Raw genomic sequence first — 19,658 nt, forward strand, 5'->3', positions numbered from 1 at the left:
TCCGCAGGAGGGATTTTTAAAATGAAGTAGTTGTAGCCTTTGTAGCTAGCACTAAGCTGGCTACCATTGTCCCCCAAGTCCCCCCGCACCCTTCTGATCCCCGATCGCTGCCGCTATACGTTACCTAGCCGCGATCCCACGAGAGCCGCAGCCTCGCCAATGAGCTTCAGTCGTCTCTATGGCGATGATCAAACAGGACGTCATGATGTCATGTGCAATCCCGATCCTCCCCATAGCGAAGCCTGGAGCTGATTGGAGAGTCTGCGCCATCGTGGGATCCGGCGGGAGGGGGTACGTATAACGGCGGCGATCGGCGGGATCGGAGCAGAGCTTGGGGGACACAGGTAGCTAGCGAAGTGCTAGTTACAAAGTCTAAAACAACTTTTATTAAAGACAATCCCTCCCGGGGCGGAGAAATCCTCTGCAGCAGCTACCCCGAGTGTAGCTCGGGGTTACCGCCAGGAGGGTTAAAGTGCACCAGAGACAGGATGATTTAAAAAATAAAATCTACATATCTGGGACTTCCTCCAGGCTGATTGTTCCCCCGTTGCCCTCCTGTGCCGCTTGGATCCTCCCCAATTTGGCCAGGAAAATCCTTCAGTCGGAGCCACTCAGTGCAGGCGCAGTCTGGCCGCATGCGCTCCCGTGGTCTGGAGTTTTTTTTCGCAGTAGTACTGACGTACAACGCTCCCGGTGAGTTGAGCGTGGTGAATGTAGTGCGCATGCGCAGCACTCCCCAGACCCCAGGAGTTTCTGGGCCGAATTGCGGAGGATGCGGGCAGCGGAGGAGGACGGTGAGGGGACTGGAGGAAACCCCAAGTATGTATAATGTTTTTAAATATCCCCGCCCATCTCAGGTTCCCTTTAAAGAGATGATAGGGATACGGAGGCTGCAATATCGGTTTTACTGTTAAACAATACCAGTTGTCTGGCAGTCCTGTTGACCTTTCTGGCTGCGGAAGTGTCTGAATCACACCAGGAACAAGCATGCAGCTAATCTTGACTTGGCATTATGATTAAACTGGCCAGATATGGATACTGACAATCTAGTAATGTATAGATACCCGCAGTCGGGGTAGAGCTTTAGCTTTTTTGGGGAGGAGTCAGGAATGACCCGTGGTTCAGCCATGGGTGTCCCAGGGACAGAGTCAGCAATGGGTGTGATTTCTGTTGGGGGATCCGCACCCTGCAGTCCGGCCAGCGGGAATGATACAGCGTGTGTATAATTTGTGAGTTCGGATCACTCCGGTGTGTCGAGAGATACAAAATGGCTGTGATTTCTGTCGGTGGATCTGCACCCTGCAGTCCGGCCAGCGGGAATGATACAGCGTGTGTATAATTTGTGAGTTCGGATCACTCCGGTGTGTCGAGAGATATAAAAAGCTCTTTGCTGACATTCTTCCCCCAGCCGCTCCCAGGACGCAGGTTTCATCGTAAATACATTTCTCCAGCTATTCCAGGTATGTCCCTAGCGGTGTCCTCCCGATCCTCACATACCTGTGCGGCCAGCTTGTGTACTCGCAGGAGGACAGAGAAACCTGCAGGAAATCAGACTTCAGCTATAGATGTGCTGCCCTTCTAATGACAAGACACAGAACATTTATATTGTGCGTTTCTACTGTGGACTCAAAGCGCCAGAGCTGCAGCCACTAGGGCTATAGGCAGTAGCAGTGTAAGGGAGTCTTGCCCAAGATCTCCTTGCTGAATCGGTGCTGGCTTACTGAACAGGAAGAGCCGAGATCCAAACTCAGGTCTCCTGTGTCAGAGCCCTTGACTCGTCCTTATGAAGAGGCCTGTGGCCACACCAATACTTACAAGTTTGCCTCTAGAAATAACTTAAAGTGAATCAGAGGCGAAGCACCCTCATGTATTTACCATATATATCAGTGGGAACATTAGAGAAAACACCTACTCTGCTCTGCTTCATCCATCACTGCTCAGCCTGCTTGTTATCAGCCCTGATAAAGTCCCCGACTGAGCATTCAGTCTGGCTTTGCTCAGGAATCATTATAGCTGAGTCTATCTTCTCTGATGTCTTTTCAAGACCAAGTCTGCCCCCTTCTGGCTCAGCTATAATGACACAGCTATAATAATTCCTGAGCAAAGCCAGACTGAATGCTTAGTCGGGGATTTTATCAGGGCTGATAACAAGCAGGCTGAGCAGTGAAGGATGAAACAGAGAGCAAGGTCGGTGTTTTCTCTAATGTTCCCACTGATATATATGGTAAATACATGAGGGTGCTTCGCCTCTGATTCACTTTAAGGGCTTGCTCACACTATGAGCGTTTCCGTTTTTATTTTTAAAGCGCTGGCGATTTTAGAAATCGCCCTAAAAACGCTTGTGCAATGTTTTCCTATGAGAGTGTTTACATGTGAGCATTTCGATCTCTTTAAAATATTTATTTCCGGGTGAAAGAGTTGACTTCATGAGTGACGTCAGGAAGTGAAAAAAATCATTGTTGAGCAAAAGTGCTAAAAAACGCTTTTGTAAGCGCAAATCGCAGGGAAAAGCGCTTCAAAAATCACAGTATAAATCGCTCAGTGCTGGTGATTTATATTGTGAGGATAGCCTAATGCTTCGTCTACACGGAGCGATGTTACAGCAATGTTACTTATCAATCGAGGCGCTGATGCGGCTCGATTGATAAGATCCGTCAGGACAGATTTCTGCACCGCCGATTCCCTGCTCGTTCCCCACGAGGTGACATTGGCAGGGAATCGAGCGGAAGATAAGCGGCGCCGGGTGGGGACGAGGGTGGATCAAATCCGACACACGCGCGAGCGAGTGGGGATGCGGCGGGGACGCGGAAGAGGCGATCCGGCGGCTAATCGAGCCGCTGGATCGCCTCGTGTAGACGGGGCTTAAGACTTACCATTGGCAGCTGAAGCAGCAGACCTGGGATATACATTAAGGGCCTGTTCAGACTGCACGCGTTTCCAGCTGCATTTTGGAAACGCGTGCAGGAGGCCGACACGCACGACATCAGACATGCATAGACTGCACTGTCTGATGTTCACACTGCATGCGTTCCGGACCTGTGCGGTCCGGGAACGCATGCTGCACGCAGATTTAGCAAAAACGCGCGGCTGTCCCATTCACTTTTCAGTGATGGGATCAGCCATCAGCCACGCAACGCATACAAACGCGGATGGCGTGCGTTCGTACGCGTTGCGTTCCGCATGCGTGGCCATCCGCGTTTGTAATGTGAACCGGCCCTAAAAATATGGGAAAGTGAATGTATACAGAAGTTTCTTTACCTAAGATGATTACATGTGAACTAGTAACAGTAGGATCTCTTTCTAGTAAAGGACTCTGCCTTTGACATGGGAGACCAGGATTCAAATCCTGGCTAGGGTCAGTACCTATTCAGTAAGGAGTCCGTAGGCAAGACTCCATAACACTGCAGGGTGGCCTCCTGAGCGCGTCCCAGTGGCTGCAGCTCTTGAGCACTTTGATTCTAACAGGAGAAAAGCGCTATACAAATGTTCCGATAGATTATTATTATTACAATTATTATTAGTAAACTTGACTATAGTAGAACTTCAGGTATAGTAAACTAAATGCCCAGGCCCCGTCCAAGCGGCATTTCTAAGTATATGGGAGCAACACCGGGTTTAGTAAACCCAAATATAATAGAACTTAAAGGGACACTTAAAGAGAAACTCCGACCAAGAATTGAACTTTATCCCAATCAGTAGCTGATACCCCCTTTTACATGGGAAATCTATTCCTTTTCACAAACAGACCATCAGGGGGCACTGTATGACTGATATTGTGGTGAAACCCCCCCCCCCCCCCCCCCTGTTACATTGTGGGGAATAGCTGTTTACAGCTGTTTCCAACTATCAAAAAAGCATGCAGCAGCTACATCACCTGCCAGCAGTAAAAATGTCACCATGTAATAAATGTCAGAATGTAAATCAGGGATTTAAAAGATATTACAATGGGCAAACACTGACTAAATCATTTTTACATAATTATTGTAAAAAAATGAAGCACTTTTTATTACATTAATTTTTCACTGGAGTTCATCTTTAAGCCAGGAATAAAAAAAAACGTAACAGCCAGTTAGATTTTCGCTGACAGGCCTGGCCCACACGTATGTTTTCTGCAATAGTGTCCTGTGCAGGACGCTAATGAGGACAGGAACATGAAGAAGGAAACACGTGGCCAGGTCTGCACAGGCGCAGAAAGCCCTCCGACTCCCTGCCAGGGCCTGTCAGGGAAAACGGAACTAGCTGGCGGCGGGAGACCAGAGGCTCTGTGAGTGACAGCACAGAACGGCTGGAGGGGGCGGGTTAAAGCCCCAGGTGAGTAGAAATGATTTTTTTTTATTTGTGCTTTTATACATACCTGGGGCTTCCTCCAGCCCCATACGCTCTGATCGGTCCCACGCCGCCGTCCACCTCTGCCTGCAGCTACGAGAACCGGGTCCCGTCAGTGACATCATCGGGGCCAGCTACGCAGGAGAAGTGCGCCCTCTACGTGTCTCTCCAGCGGCTGCTGCAGAGATATGCAAACAGCGCAATTCTCTTACGCTCCGACTGGCTCCGACTGACGGAACAGCGGGGAGCCGGTTCTTGTAGCTGTAGGCGGCGGAGGACGGCGGCATGGGAGCTATCAGAGCGTATGGGGCTGGAGGAAGCCCCAGGTATGTATAAAAGCTTTTCTTTATACATACCTGGGGCTTCTCTTTAAGTGTCCCTTTAAGTAATGGTGAACCTGGTTTTTGGCCTTTGCAGTACTCTGTATCCGGCTATAGTGGAAAGTGGCAGGTGCATGCGTCAGTCGGCAACTAAAGCAGCAGACCTGGAGGTACAGTTGGATAAATGGCTGTATATTTAGGCTGTATTTGTGTTATAGACCAGCAGATCTGGAGGTACAGTTGGATAAATGGCTGTATATTTAGGCTGTATCTGTGCTATAAACCAGCAGATCTGGAGGTACAGTTGGATAAATGGCTGTATATTTAGGCTGTATCTGTGCTATAAACCAGCATATCTGGAGGTACAGTTGGATAAATGGCTGTATATTTAGGCTGTATCTGTGCTATAAACCAGCAGATCTGGAGGTACAGTTGGATAAATGGCTGTATATTTAGGCTGTATCTGTGCTATAAACCAGCAGATCTGGATGTACAGTTGGATAAATGGCTGTATATTTAGGCTGTATCTGTGCTATAAACCAGCAGATCTGGAGGTACAGTTGGATAAATGACTGTATATTTAGGCTGTATCTGTGCTATAAACCAGCAGATCTGGAGGTACAGTTGGATAAATGACTGTATATTTAGGCTGTATCTGTGCTATAAACCAGCAGATCTGGATGTACAGTTGGATAAATATCTGTATATTTAGGCTGTATCTGTGCTATAAACCAGCAGATATGGAGGTACAGTTGGATAAATGGCTGTATATTTAGGCTGTATCTGTGCTATAAACCAGCAGATCTGGCTGTACAGTTGGATAAATGGCTGTATATTTAGGCTGTATCTGGCTATAAGCCAGCAGATCTGGAGGTACAGTTGGATAAATGACTGTATATTTAGGCTGTATCTGTGCTATAAACCAGCAGATCTGGATGTACAGTTGGATAAATGGCTGTATATTTAGGCTGTGTCTGTGCTATAAACCAGCAGATATGGAGGTACAGTTGGATGAATGGCTGTATATTTAGGCTGTATCTGTGCTATAAACCAGCAGATCTGGAGGTACAGTTGGATAAATGACTGTATATTTAGGCTGTATCTGTGCTATAAACCAGCAGATCTGGAGGTAGTGTTGGGTAAATGGCTGTATATTTAGGCTGTATCTGTGCTATAAACCAGCAGATCCGTATGTACAGTTGGATAAATGGCTGTATATTTAGGCTTTATCTGTGCTATAAACCAGCAAATCTGGATGTACAGTTGGATAAATGACTGTATATTTAGGCTGTATCTGTGCTATAAACCAGCAGATCTGGAGGTACAGTTTGATAAATGGCTGTATATTTAGGCTGCATCTGTGCTATAAACCAGCAGTTCTGGAGGTACAGTTGGATAAATGGCTGTATATTTAGGCTGTGTCTGTGCTATAAACCAGCAGATCTGGAGGTGCAGTTGGATAAATGGCTGTATATTTAGGCTGTATCTGTGCTATAAACCAGCAGATATGGAGGTACAGTTGGATAAATGGCTGTACATTTAGGCTGTATCTGTGCTATAAACCAGCAGATATGGAGGTACAGTTGGATAAATGGCTGTACATTTAGGCTGTATCTGTGCTATAAACCAGCAGATCTGGGGGTACAGTTGGATAAATGGCTGTACATTTAGGCTGTATCTGTGCTATAAACCAGCAGATATGGAGGTACTGTTGGATGAATGGCTGTATATTTAGGCTGTATCTGTGCTATAAACCAGCAGATCTGGAGGTACAGTTGGATAAATGGCTGTATATTTAGGCTGTATCTGTGCTATAAACCAGCAGATCTGGATGTACAGTTGGATAAATGGCTGTATATTTAGACTGTATCTGTGCTATAAACCAGCAGATCTGGAGGTACAGTTCGATAAATGGCTGTATATTTGGCCTGTATCTGGGCTATAAACCAGCAGTTCTGGAGGTGCAGTTGGATAAATGGCTGTATATTTAGGCTGTATCTGTGCTATAAACCAGCTGATTTGGAGGTACAGTTGGATAAATGGCTGTATATTTAGGCTGTATCTGTGCTATAAACCAGCAGATCTGGCTGTACAGTTGGATAAATAGCTGTATATGTAGGCTGTATCTGTGCTATAAACCAGCAGATCTGGAGGTACAGTTGGATAAATGGTTGTACATTTAGGCGGTATCTGTGCTATAAACCAGCAGATCTGGATGTACAGTTGGATAAAAGGCTGTATATTTAGGCTGTATCTGTGCTATAGACCAGCAGATCTGGAGGTACAGTTGGATAAATGGCTGTATATTTAGGCTGTATCTGTGCTATAAACCAGCAGATCTGGAGGTGCAGTTGGATATTTGGCTGTATATTTAGGCTGTATCTGTGCTATAAACCAGCAGATGTGGAGGTACAGTTGGATAAATGGCTGTATATTTAGGCTGTATCTGTGCTATAAACCAGCAGATCTGGAGGTACAGTTGGATAAATGACTGTATATGTAGGCTGTATCTGTGCCATAAACCAGCAGATCTGGAGGTACAGTTGGATAAATGGCTGTATATTTAGGCTGTATGTGTGCTATAAACCAGCAGATCTGGAGGTACAGTTGGATAATTGGCTGTATATTTAGGCTGTATCTGTGCTATAAACCAGCAGATCTGGAGGTACAGTTGGATAAATGACTGTATATTTAGGCTGTATCTGTGCCATAAACCAGCAGATCTGGAGGTACAGTTGGATAAATGGCTGTATATTTAGGCTGTATCTGTGCTATAAACCAGCAGATCTGGAGGTACAGTTGGATAAATGGCTGAATATTTAGGCTGTATCTGTGCTATAAACCAGCAGATCTGGAGGTACAGTTGGATAAATGGTTGTACATTTAGGCGGTATCTGTGCTATAAACCAGCAGATCTGGATGTACAGTTGGATAAATAGCTGTATATTTAGGCTGTATCTGTGCTATAGACCAGCAGATCTGGAGGTACAGTTGGATAAATGGCTGTATATTTAGGCTGTATCTGTGCTATAAACCAGCAGATCTGGAGGTGCAGTTGGATATTTGGCTGTATATTTAGGCTGTATCTGTGCTATAAACCAGCAGACCTGGAGGTACAGTTGGATAAATAGCTGTATATTTAGGCTGTATCTGTGCTATAAACCAGCAGATCTGGAGGTACAGTTGGATGAATAGCTGTATATTTAGGCTGTATCTGTGCTATAAACCAGCAGATCTGGTGGTACAGTTGGATAAATGGCTGTATATTTAGGCTGTACCTGTGCTATAAACCAGCAGATCTGGATGTACAGTTGGATAAATGGCTGTATGTTTAGGCTGTATCTGGCTATAAACCAGCAGATCTGGGGGTACAGTTGGATAAATGGCTGTATATTTAGGCTGTACCTGTGCTATAAAGCAGCAGATCTGGTGGTACAGTTGGATAAATGGCTGTATATTTAGGCTGTATCTGTGCTATAGACCAGCAGATCTGGTGGTACAGTTGGATAAATGGCTGTATATTTAGGCTGCATCTGTGCTATAGACCAGCAGATCTGGAGGTACAGATGGATAAATGGCTGTATATTTAGGCTGTATCTGTGCTCTTAACCAGCAGATCTGGAGGTACAGTTGGATAAATGGCTGTATATTTAGGCTGTATCTGTGCAATAAACCAGCAGATCTGGATGTACAGTTGGATAAATGGCTGTATATTTAGGCTGTATCTGTGCTATAAACCAGCAGATATGGAGGTACAGTTGGATAAATGGCTGTATGTTTAGGCTGTATCTGTGCTATAAGCCAGCAGATCTGGATGTACAGTTGGATAAATGGCTGTATATTTAGGCTGTATCTGTGCTATAAACCAGCAGATATGGAGGTACAGTTGGATAAATGGCTGTATGTTTAGGCTGTATCTGTGCTATAAGCCAGCAGATCTGCATGTACAGTTGGATAAATGGCTGTATATTTAGGCAGTATCTGTGCTATAAACCAGCAGATCTGGAGGTACAGTTGTATAAATGGCTGTATATTTAGGCTGTATCTGTGCTATAAACCAGCAGATCTGGAGGTACAGTTGTATAAATGGCTGTATATTTAGGCTGTATCTGTGCTATGAACCAGCAGATCTGGAGGTACAGTTGGATAAATGGCTGTATATTTAGGCTGTATCTGTGCTATAAACCAGCAGATCTGGAGGTACAGTTGGATGAATAGCTGTATATTTAGGCTGTATCTGTGCTATAAACCAGCAGATCTGGTGGTACAGTTGGATAAATGGCTGTATATGTAGGCTGTACCTGTGCTATAAACCAGCAGATCTGGATGTACAGTTGGATAAATGGCTGTATGTTTAGGCTGTATCTGGCTATAAACCAGCAGATCTGGGGGTACAGTTGGATAAATGGCTGTATATTTAGGCTGTACCTGTGCTATAAACCAGCAGATCTGGAGGTACAGTTGGATAAATGGCTGTATATTTAGGCTGTATCTGTGCTATAAACCAGCAGATCTGGAGGTACAGTTGGATAAATGGCTGTATATTTAGGCTGTATCTGTGCTATAAACCAGCAGATCTGGAGGTACAGTTGGATAAATAGCTGTATGTTTAGGCTGTATCTGGCTATAAACCAGCAGATCTGGGGGTACAGTTGGATAAATGGCTGTATATTTAGGCTGTATCTGTGCTATAAACCAGCAGATCTGGATGTACAGTTGGATAAATGGCTGTATGTTTAGGCTGTATCTGGCTATAAACCAGCAGATCTGGGGGTACAGTTGGATAAATGGCTGTATATTTAGGCTGTACCTGTGCTATAAACCAGCAGATCTGGAGGTACAGTTGGATAAATGGCTGTATATTTAGGCTGTACCTGTGCTATAAACCAGCAGATCTGGAGGTACAGTTGGATAAATAGCTGTATATTTAGGCTGTATCTGTGCTATAAACCAGCAGATCTGGGGGTACAGTTGGATAAATGGCTGTATATTTAGGCTGTATCTGTGCTATAAACCAGCAGATCTGGAGGTACAGTTGGATAAATGGCTGTATATTTAGGCTGTATCTGTGCTATAAAACAGCAGATCTGGAGGTACAGTTGGATAAATGGCTGTATATTTAGGCTGTATCTGGCTATAAACCAGCAGATCTGGAGGTACAGTTGGATAAATGGCTGTATATTTAGGCTGTATCTGTGCTATAAACCAGCAGGTCTGGAGGTACAGTTGGATAAATGGCTGTATATTTGGGCTGTATCTGGGCTATAAACCAGCAGATCTGGAGGTACAGTTGGATAAATAGCTGTATATTTAGGCTGTATCTGTGCTCTTAACCAGCAGATCTGGAGGTACAGTTGGATAAATGGCTGTATATTTAGGCTGTATCTGTGCTATAAACCAGCAGATCTGGAGGTACAGTTGGATAAATGGCTGGATATTTAGGCTGTATCTGTGCCATAAACCAGCAGATCTGGAGGTACAGTTGGATAAATGTCTGTATATTTGGGCTGTATCTGCGCTATAAACCAGCAGATCTGGTGGTACAGTTGGATAAATGGCTGTATATTTAGGCTGTACCTGTGCTATAAACCAGCAGATCAGGAGGTACAGTTGTATAAATGGCTGTATATTTAGGCTGTATCTGTGCAATAAACCAGCAGATCTGGATGTACAGTTGGATAAATGGCTGTATATTTAGGCTGTATCTGTGCTATAAACCAGCAGATATGGAGGTACAGTTGGATAAATGGCTGTATATTTAGGCTGTATCTGTGCAATAAACCAGCAGATCTGGAGGTACAGTCGGATAAATGGCTGTATGTTTAGGCTGTATCTGTGCTATAAGCCAGCAGATCTGGAGGTGCAGTTGGATAATTGGCTGTATATTTAGGCTGTATCTGTGCTATAAGCCAGCAGATCTGGAGGTACAGATGGATAAATGGCTGTATATTTAGGCTTTGTCTGTGCTATAAACCAGCAGATGTGGAGGTACAGTTGGATAATTGGCTGTATATTTAGGCTGTATCTGTGCTATAAACCAGCAGATGTGGAGGTACAGTTGGATAAATGGCTGTATATTTAGGCGGTATATGTGCTATAAACCAGCAGATCTGGATATACAGTTCGATAAATGGCTGTATATTGAGGCTGTATCTGTGCTATAAACCAGCAGATGTGGAGGTACAGTTGGATAATTGGCTGTATATTTAGGCTGTATCTGTGCTATAAACCAGCAGATGTGGAGGTACAGTTGGATAAATGACTGTATATTTAGGCGGTATATGTGCCATAAACCAGCAGATCTGGAGGTACAGTTGGGTAAATGACTGTATATTTAGGCGGTATATGTGCCATAAACCAGCAGATCTGGAGGTACAGTTGGGTAAATGGCTGGATATTTAGGCTGTATGTGTGCTATAAACCAGCAGATCTGGATATACAGTTCGATAAATGGCTGTATATTGAGGCTGTATCTGTGCTATAAACCAGCAGATGTGGAGGTACAGTTGGATAAATGGCTGTATATTTAGGCTGTATCTGTGCTATAAACCAGCAGATCTGGATATACAGTTCGATAAATTGCTGTATATTTAGGCTGTAGCTGTGCTATAAACCAGCAGATGTGGAGGTACAGTTGGATAAATGGCTGTATATTTAGGCTGTATCTGTGACATAAACCAGCAGATGTGGAGGTACAGTTGGATAAATGGCTGTATATTTAGGCTGTATCTGTGACATAAACCAGCAGAGGTACAGTTGTATGAATCTCTCCGTTGGAAGCGGTGCAGCCGGCTCTCAGCTGGCCGGGATTTGTGGACGGTGGCGGTGTTGCTTGCTCATCATTGGAACGCAGATTCCTTGTGAGAATCTCTCTGCTCTGTGTCACGCAGCTCATGAGTCAGGTCTGGGCAGGCTGCCTAATTTATCGCTAGCTCCGAACCGGGACTGTTTAATCAAGTTTACAGACCTTGGAGGGGCTCGGCCCGTCTGGCTGTGTCTTGCGTGCGACAATATGGAGGGGAAAAGCTGCCTTTCCATACTTCATCAACTAACAGTCCAGCTTCCGACCTCCGGGGCCATCTACAGGCCAAGATTTGGGGGAACACGACTGTCAATGTGTCAAACTGCAAATATTTCCAGTCTCCAAAGTACAATACATTTGAGCAACTGCATAATGCATTATGAGCATCCCCCCTCCCAACCACCAGGGGCGCTGCATGGCGCTAGACAAACCACAGCGGGGGCCTCCCATACTGCCAGGGCCGCCCTGTGTGTGGCTTGTATGGCCACTGCTGCCTCCTAGCCACTCACACAGGCCTCAGATCAGCGGTAATGGGAACAGAGGCGCGCAGACACTATGGAGTACACTTCAGAGGAGGAAGTGAGGTCATTGCTTACTTCCTGCATGTGAAGTGTGCTGTACGGTGACTGTGCACTGCTCTCCTCTCTTCGGGTCACTGCTGATCGTCAGATCTGTGACTGCTGGGGATGGGGAGGCGGCAGGAAGCTATATACCCCCACTGATGCCAATGCACCAATTTGAGGGAAGGGGAGGTTACAAGTTTGGCTACCTATTCTGGGGATGGCTACCTATACTGGGGGTGGATATCTATATTGGGGTGATCACCTTGGCTACCTATACTGGGGGTCGCCGCCTATACTGGGGGGGGGGGGGCACTTAGCCACCTACCTATACTGGAAGGCTACCTGTTTCTTGGCCACCTGCTCATACTGGTACGCCTCTACAACTCTTTTTTTGGGGGGAGGGGCTTCCTTTGGCTACCTATTAATACTGGGAAGGGGTGCAGAAACTATCTTCTGCTTGGGGCTACCAAAACCTTAGCAGCCCTCGTGACTGCCCCCCAGACACCTTTTTTTTTACTCTCCTGCAGCCCAGTTTCCCAAACAGTGGGGACTGTGCAAAATGTCAATGCTAATACTTGCAAGTCATGCATGCCCTATGTGTCATTGACAAAACATATCAAATATTGAAATTTCATGGGAACCACACATTTAGAATGCGAAAAGAGAGAGAGACAAAAAACTTAGCTGGTGGAACATATCTTTTACAACAAATTGGGTTAATTAGTAACAGGTGAATGGCATGATTGGCTATAAAATTAGCATTAAGGAGAAGCTGAGCCTCTTGAAAATAAAGATGAGGAGAGTTACACCAGTCTGTGAAATACTCTGCGGACAAACAGTGCAACAATTTATCAATAATGTCTGTCAATGTAAAACTGCTAAGACTTTGTGGATTTCATTATTTACAGTACATAACATTCAGAGAATCTAGAGGAAACTCTGTTTGCAAGGGACAAGGCCCAAAGCCAGTATTGGATGACTGTGATCTACAGGTTCGGACTGGGCCACAGTAGTACAGTTTTTCCCTCGGTGGGCCCCGCCTCCAAGTCTCTGGTGCCCCCCCCCCCCTTCCTCCTTGTCTGACAGAGCTCCAATTGCTGCCTGCAGCACAAAAATTCTCTTCTCAGTGCTGTAATCACTCATGCTGAGAGCAGTGGCGTAGCTAAGGAGCTGTGGGCCTTGATGCAAATTTTACAATGGGGCCCCCCAAGCACTCTATACATAACAATTGATACGGCGCACCAAAACCTGCCAATGGCAACTACAGTGTCAGAGGTGCAAGAAGGGGATGGGGAGCAGTTTGTTAATGATTACCACTGTTCAAAGTATCTATAGAAGTGATTATTATGAGCACAGGACCAATAGAGAGGTAGTACTGTAGTTGAGGGAGGGCCCTTCGGGGCCCCTTTGGCCCAAGGGCCCCGATGCGGCCACAACATCTGCGGTCACAACCTCTGCAAAGTAGGACCTTACTTTATATTGAAGAAAGGGACTCTATGCAAAGTTTTGCTGGGCAGCAGTGTCTCTGAATTACAATGCTGCTAAGATCATGTACATTTGGCCCTGTCCATAATACATCATGCCCACGCCCACCTTCCGGTGCATGGTCACGCCCTTTTTTCACCGCAATCATGGGATGTGTGGGCCCCAGGTTGAAATTTCTTTGGTGGGCCCCCAGTGTCCCAGTCCGACCCTGGTGATCTATGATATCTAGAGGCGGCACACCCTTATAAACAAACATAATTCAGACTTTTCTCTGTTCTGTGATTATACTGAATTAAAAGTAACGTTATAAATGTTAACACATGCGGGAAAATAATAATAATAATCTTTATTACAGGGGTTTTGGGGGCAGAACTGTCTGTATTTTTCTGTATGACTGGCGTTCTGGTCTCACCATCTTTCTCTTTCGCCATTTCAGGGTGACATTCAGCAGCTGCTTATCGTGCCAGACCACCGAGCGGCATTCGACTATTGTGAACATTACAGCCCCGACTGTGACACAGCTGTCCCTGACACGCCCCAGGCTCAGGACCCCAACCCAGATGAGTATGTAAGTACCCGGAGGGGGGGGGGGGGGGGGGGGTTGCGGTATGGGGGGGAGCTGGGAGTGGGTCACTGGAGCGAGCGCTCATATCGGGGTTTCATATTTGGATCATAAATTGGATGGTAGATCTGGAGAACGCTGATCATGTCAAGGATTGGCTGACCAAACGGTACAATGCTTCTGAAGCATCTATCACGGTGTAACCAGGCAGGTTACGTACAGGTGGAACTCGAAAAAAGAAGAATGTTGTGCAAAAGTTATTTTCTTTTTCAGTAATTCAACTCAAAAGGTGAAACTAATATATGAAATAGTATGCTGCACAAAAGAAAGGGATGTGTGCTCCGACCAGTCAACTCCTGACTTAAATACTGGCCAATCAGCTCAGAGAAGTTATTTTGCATAGATAACAACGGAAGTTTTTTTTTTTTTAACTCTTCCTGTACTGGAAAACCATATGAGACTAATATCTTTGCTACTAATGTTCTGTTTCTTAGCTGTACTACACATACAAGTCATTCTCTCGTAAGTTTATTTTCACTTCAGGTTTGCTTTAATCCAAACACCTGCAAAAGGGTTCCTATTTCACATATTATTTTCACCTTTTAAAGGAGTTATCAGGCTAATATAAAGAAAACAGAAGTAGAAAAGGAGGAGCGCTCCATAGTGTAAGAATGCTTTATTAAAACAAATTGCGCAAAGTAAAAATCTACTTACTAGATGTAAGTTGAATACAAGCAAGTAATCAGACTTTGCAGCCTTAAAAATCCTTCCTTGGTGGGTGCACCTCAAACTACCGTGGCCATCGGAGTCGAGTGGATCAGATGGAAAGTGACCCTGGATGCTCCCCCAAGGGATAAGCGTGTGCTGGTTACGTTATGACGCGTTTCAGCGTTTCACGCCTTCGTCAGATCTGGACTCCACCCAGCCGTCCCTGATCACCGCCCTAGCAGCGCAAGATTGCACATCTTTTCCTAATATAAAGAAAATAAGTGCTACTTACCGGGGGCTTCCTCCAGCCCTAATCTCCCAGCATGTCCCTCGCCGCAGCTCTGCCGTCAGCCGCCGCTGCCTCCCGCTCCCCGGCAACCTCGCTGTCAATCACCGCCACGTGGACCGGAGCGGACTGTGCAGGTGGTAGTAGCTCTGCGGCTGCGCAGTCCGCTCCGGTCCACGTGGCGGTGATTGGCAGCGCTGTTTGCCCAGGAGCAGTACAGGCCGACCTGGAGGTTGCCAGGGAGCGGGAGGCAGCGGCGGTGAATGGCTGACAGCAGAGCTGTGGCGAGGGACAAGCTGGGACATTGGGGCTGGAGGAAGCCCTGGGTAAGTAGCACTTATTTTCTTAAAATTAGCCTTGATAATGCCTTTAAAGGGATACTGTAGGGGGGTCGGGGGAAAATGAGTTGAAGTTATCCGGGGCTTCTAATGGTCCCCCGCAGACATCCTGTGTTGGCGCAGCCACTCACCGATGCTCCGGCCCCGCCTCCAGTTCACTTCTGGAATTTCCGACTTTAAAGTCAGAAAACCCCTGCGCCTGCGTTGCCGTGTCCTCGCTTCCCCTGATGTCACCAGGAGCACACTGCGCAGGCACAGACCATACTGCGCTTGTGCTATACACTCCTGGTGACATCAGCGGGAGCGAGGACACGGCAACGCAGGCGCAGTGGTTTTCTGACTTTAAAGTCGGAAATTCCAGAAGTGAACCGGAGGCGGGGCCGGAGCATCAATGAGCGGCTGCGTCGGCACAGGATGTCTGCGGGGGACCGTTAGAAGCCCCGGGTAAGTTCAACTCATTTTACCCCGACCCCCCTACAGTATTCCTTTAAGTTGAATTACTAAAATAAATGGACTTTTGCACGATATTCTAATTTTTCGAGTTTCACCTGTACTATTTACAAAATGCTTTATCTGGAGCCCAAGTAACTTACTTAGTTCAAACATGGTGAAGAGATACTTAGAAACTGACATTTAAAGAGACACTGAAGTCTCTTTTTTCCCTTATTTTCTTATAAATTCCTCTTCTGCATTAAATCCTAAGCGGATTTACCACATACCACATAACGAGTGATTTATAGTAGAGAAATATTTTGCTGCCCGGGGGAGGCAGAGCTGTGCGCAGTAGCTCTGCCTCCTCTCCAGCCGATCTCCGCCTCTCTCAGTGAAGGAAGACTGAGAGGGGCGGGGAGAGGCGGAGATTGACTGCAGAGGAGGCAGAGCTACTGTGCAAAGCTCTGCCTCTACCAGGAAGAAAGATCTGCAAGCCCAGGAACTTTGCAGGGCTATTTCTGGGCCATACATCACTCGTTCTACCGCAGGGATGTGGTAAATCCACTTAGGATTTAATGCAGAAGAGGAATTTATAAGAAAGTAAGGGGAAAAAAGCGACCTTAGTCACTCTTTAAAGTACTTGTGGCTTATTTTTTGAAACTTTAGTGGGTGGCATCGTGGGGTCCTCAATAAAATATGAAGTATCTATAACTCAGACTTACAGATGGTTAACAAGACACTAATAATTCTGTCTCTCGTGCAAATAAAATGCAAATTGTGAGCTGCTTGGAATCCGTCTTCTCCGAATCAGCATGAAGTTCCCAACTTGCAATAAATATGCATGCAAGAGCTTAACTAGAGGGAGCAGCACCATTGGCCACCTGCAGTCTTGAGTTACAGATTTTGTAGCTGGATATTTGCCGGGCTGTACAGGGTTTTTGATACATTTCTAGTTTTTTCACACCTTATTTTGACGTTTAGCAATACCCGGAGGCCGCGGAAGGGGATGAGGGCTATTACTATGAATATCCATACTATGAAGAGGAGAACGATAAAGTGCCCACCGCCAAACCAGACCAATCTACCGGGGAGGAGGCCGTGAGACCGCAGCCCGACATCGAAGTGGTACGTCTGCTCAAGTCTGCTCTTCTACAGCACAGAGTCCTCCAGCAGCACAGAGTATATCAGGAGAGGTAGATAGAGGAAGGAGCAGAGTCCTCCAGCAGCACAGAGTATATCAGGAGAGGTAGATAGAGGGAGGAGCAGAGTCCTCCAGCAGCACAGAGTATATCAGGAGAGGACAGTTAGAGGAAGGAGCAGAGTCCTCCAGCAGCACAGAGTATATCAGGAGAGGAGAGTTAGAGGAAGGAGCAGAGTCCTCCAGCAGCACAGAGTATATCAGGAGAGGAGAGATAGAGGAAGGAGCAGAGTCCTCCAGCAGCACAGAGTACATCAGGAGAGGAGAGTTAGATAGAGGAAGGAGCAGAGTCCTCCAGCAGCACAGAGTATATCAGGAGAGGAGAGATAGAGGAAGGAGCAGAGTCCTCCAGCAGCACAGAGTACATCAGGAGAGGAGAGTTAGATAGAGGGAGGAGCAGAGTCCTCCAGCAGCACAGAGTATATCAGGAGAGGAGAGTTAGATACAGCCAGGAGCAGAGTCCTCCAGCAGCACAGAGTATATCAGGAGAGGAGAGTTAGAGGAAGGAGCAGAGTCCTCCAGCAGCACAGAGTATATCAGGAGAAGCGGGGTAGATAGAGGAAGGAGCAGAGTCCTCCAGCAGCACAGTGTATATCAGGGGAGGAGTGTTAGAGGGAGGAGCAGAGCCCTCCAGCAGCACAGAGTATATCAGGAGAGGAGAGTTAGAGGAAGGAGGAGAGTCCTCCAGCAGCACAGACTATATCAGGAGAGGAGCGTTAGAGGAAGGAGCAGAGTCCTCCAGCAGCACAGAGTATATCAGGAGAGGAGAGTTAGAGGAAGGAGCAGAGTCCTCCAGCAGCACAGAGTATATCAGGGGAGGAGAGTTAGAGGGAGGAGCAGAGTCCTCCAGCAGCACAGAGTATACCAGGAGAGGAGAGTTAGAGGAAGGAGCAGAGTCCTCCAGCAGCACAGAGTATATCAGGAGAGGAGAGTCAGAGGGAGGAGCAGAGTCCTCCAGCAGCACAGAGTATATCAGGAGAGGAGAGTTAGAGGAAGGAGCAGAGTCCTCCAGCAGCACAGAGTATATCAGGAGAGGAGAGTTAGAGGAAGGAGCAGAGTCCTCCAGCAGCACAGAGTATATCAGGAGAGGAGAGATAGAGGAAGGAGCAGAGTCCTCCAGCAGCACAGAGTACATCAGGAGAGGAGAGTTAGATAGAGGAAGGAGCAGAGTCCTCCAGCAGCACAGAGTATATCAGGAGAGGAGAGTTAGAGGAAGGAGCAGAGTCCTCCAGCAGCACAGAGTATATCAGGAGAGGAGAGATAGAGGAAGGAGCAGATTCCTCCAGCAGCACAGAGTACATCAGGAGAGGAGAGTTAGATAGAGGAAGGAGCAGAGTCCTCCAGCAGCACAGAGTATATCAGGAGAGGAGAGTTAGATGAAGGAGCAGAGTCCTCCAGCAGCACAGAGTATATCAGGAGAGGACAGTTAGATAGAGGAAGGAGCAGAGTCCTCCAGCAGCACAGAGTATATCAGGAGAGGAGAGATAGAGGAAGGAGCAGAGTCCTCCAGCAGCACAGAGTACATCAGGAGAGGAGAGTTAGATAGAGGAAGGAGCAGAGTCCTCCAGCAGCACAGAGTATATCAGGAGAGGAGAGTTAGAGGAAGGAGCAGAGTCCTCCAGCAGCACAGAGTATATCAGGAGAGGAGAGTTAGAGGAAGGAGCAGAGTCCTCCAGCAGCACAGAGTATATCAGGAGAGGAGAGATAGAGGAAGGAGCAGAGTCCTCCAGCAGCACAGAGTACATCAGGAGAGGAGAGTTAGATAGAGGAAGGAGCAGAGTCCTCCAGCAGCACAGAGTATATCAGGAGAGGAGAGTTAGAGGAAGGAGCAGAGTCCTCCAGCAGCACAGAGTATATCAGGAGAGGAGAGTTAGAGGAAGGAGCAGAGTCCTCCAGCAGCACAGAGTATATCAGGAGAGGAGAGATAGAGGAAGGAGCAGAGTCCTCCAGCAGCACAGAGTACATCAGGAGAGGAGAGTTAGATAGAGGAAGGAGCAGAGTCCTCCAGCAGCACAGAGTATATCAGGAGAGGAGAGATAGAGGAAGGAGCAGAGTCCTCCAGCAGCACAGAGTACATCAGGAGAGGAGAGTTAGATAGAGGGAGGAGCAGAGTCCTCCAGCAGCACAGAGTATATCAGGAGAGGAGAGTTAGAGGAAGGAGCAGAGTCCTCCAGCAGCACAGAGTATATCAGGAGAAGCGGGGTAGATAGAGGAAGGAGCAGAGTCCTCCAGCAGCACAGTGTATATCAGGGGAGGAGTGTTAGAGGGAGGAGCAGAGCCCTCCAGCAGCACAGAGTATATCAGGAGAGGAGAGTTAGAGGAAGGAGGAGAGTCCTCCAGCAGCACAGACTATATCAGGAGAGGAGCGTTAGAGGAAGGAGCAGAGTCCTCCAGCAGCACAGAGTATATCAGGAGAGGAGAGTTAGAGGAAGGAGCAGAGTCCTCCAGCAGCACAGAGTATATCAGGGGAGGAGAGTTAGAGGGAGGAGCAGAGTCCTCCAGCAGCACAGAGTAGATCAGGAGAGGAGAGTTAGAGGAAGGAGCAGAGTCCTCCAGCAGCACAGAGTATACCAGGAGAGGAGAGTCAGAGGAAGGAGCAGAGTCCTCCAGCAGCACAGAGTGTATCAGGAGAGGAGAG

At 46.8% G+C, this 19,658-nt stretch overlaps 1 protein-coding gene across 2 annotated transcripts in view; it reads left to right on the forward strand.

The window, feature by feature from the left end:
* COL5A1 (collagen type V alpha 1 chain) overlaps positions 1-19,658 on the forward strand; it is a 468,893-nt gene that overhangs the window by 188,989 nt on the left and 260,246 nt on the right. For both annotated transcript variants that reach the window (XM_068249145.1, XM_068249144.1), the window contains exons 5-6: positions 13,933-14,064; positions 16,804-16,947. In XM_068249145.1, coding sequence (XP_068105246.1) covers positions 13,933-14,064; positions 16,804-16,947 — 276 coding nt within the window. The remainder of the gene's footprint in view (positions 1-13,932; positions 14,065-16,803; positions 16,948-19,658) is intronic.

Source organism: Hyperolius riggenbachi, chromosome 8 (genome assembly GCF_040937935.1).
Source record: "Hyperolius riggenbachi isolate aHypRig1 chromosome 8, aHypRig1.pri, whole genome shotgun sequence".
NCBI classification, from domain to species: Eukaryota; Metazoa; Chordata; class Amphibia; order Anura; family Hyperoliidae; genus Hyperolius; species Hyperolius riggenbachi.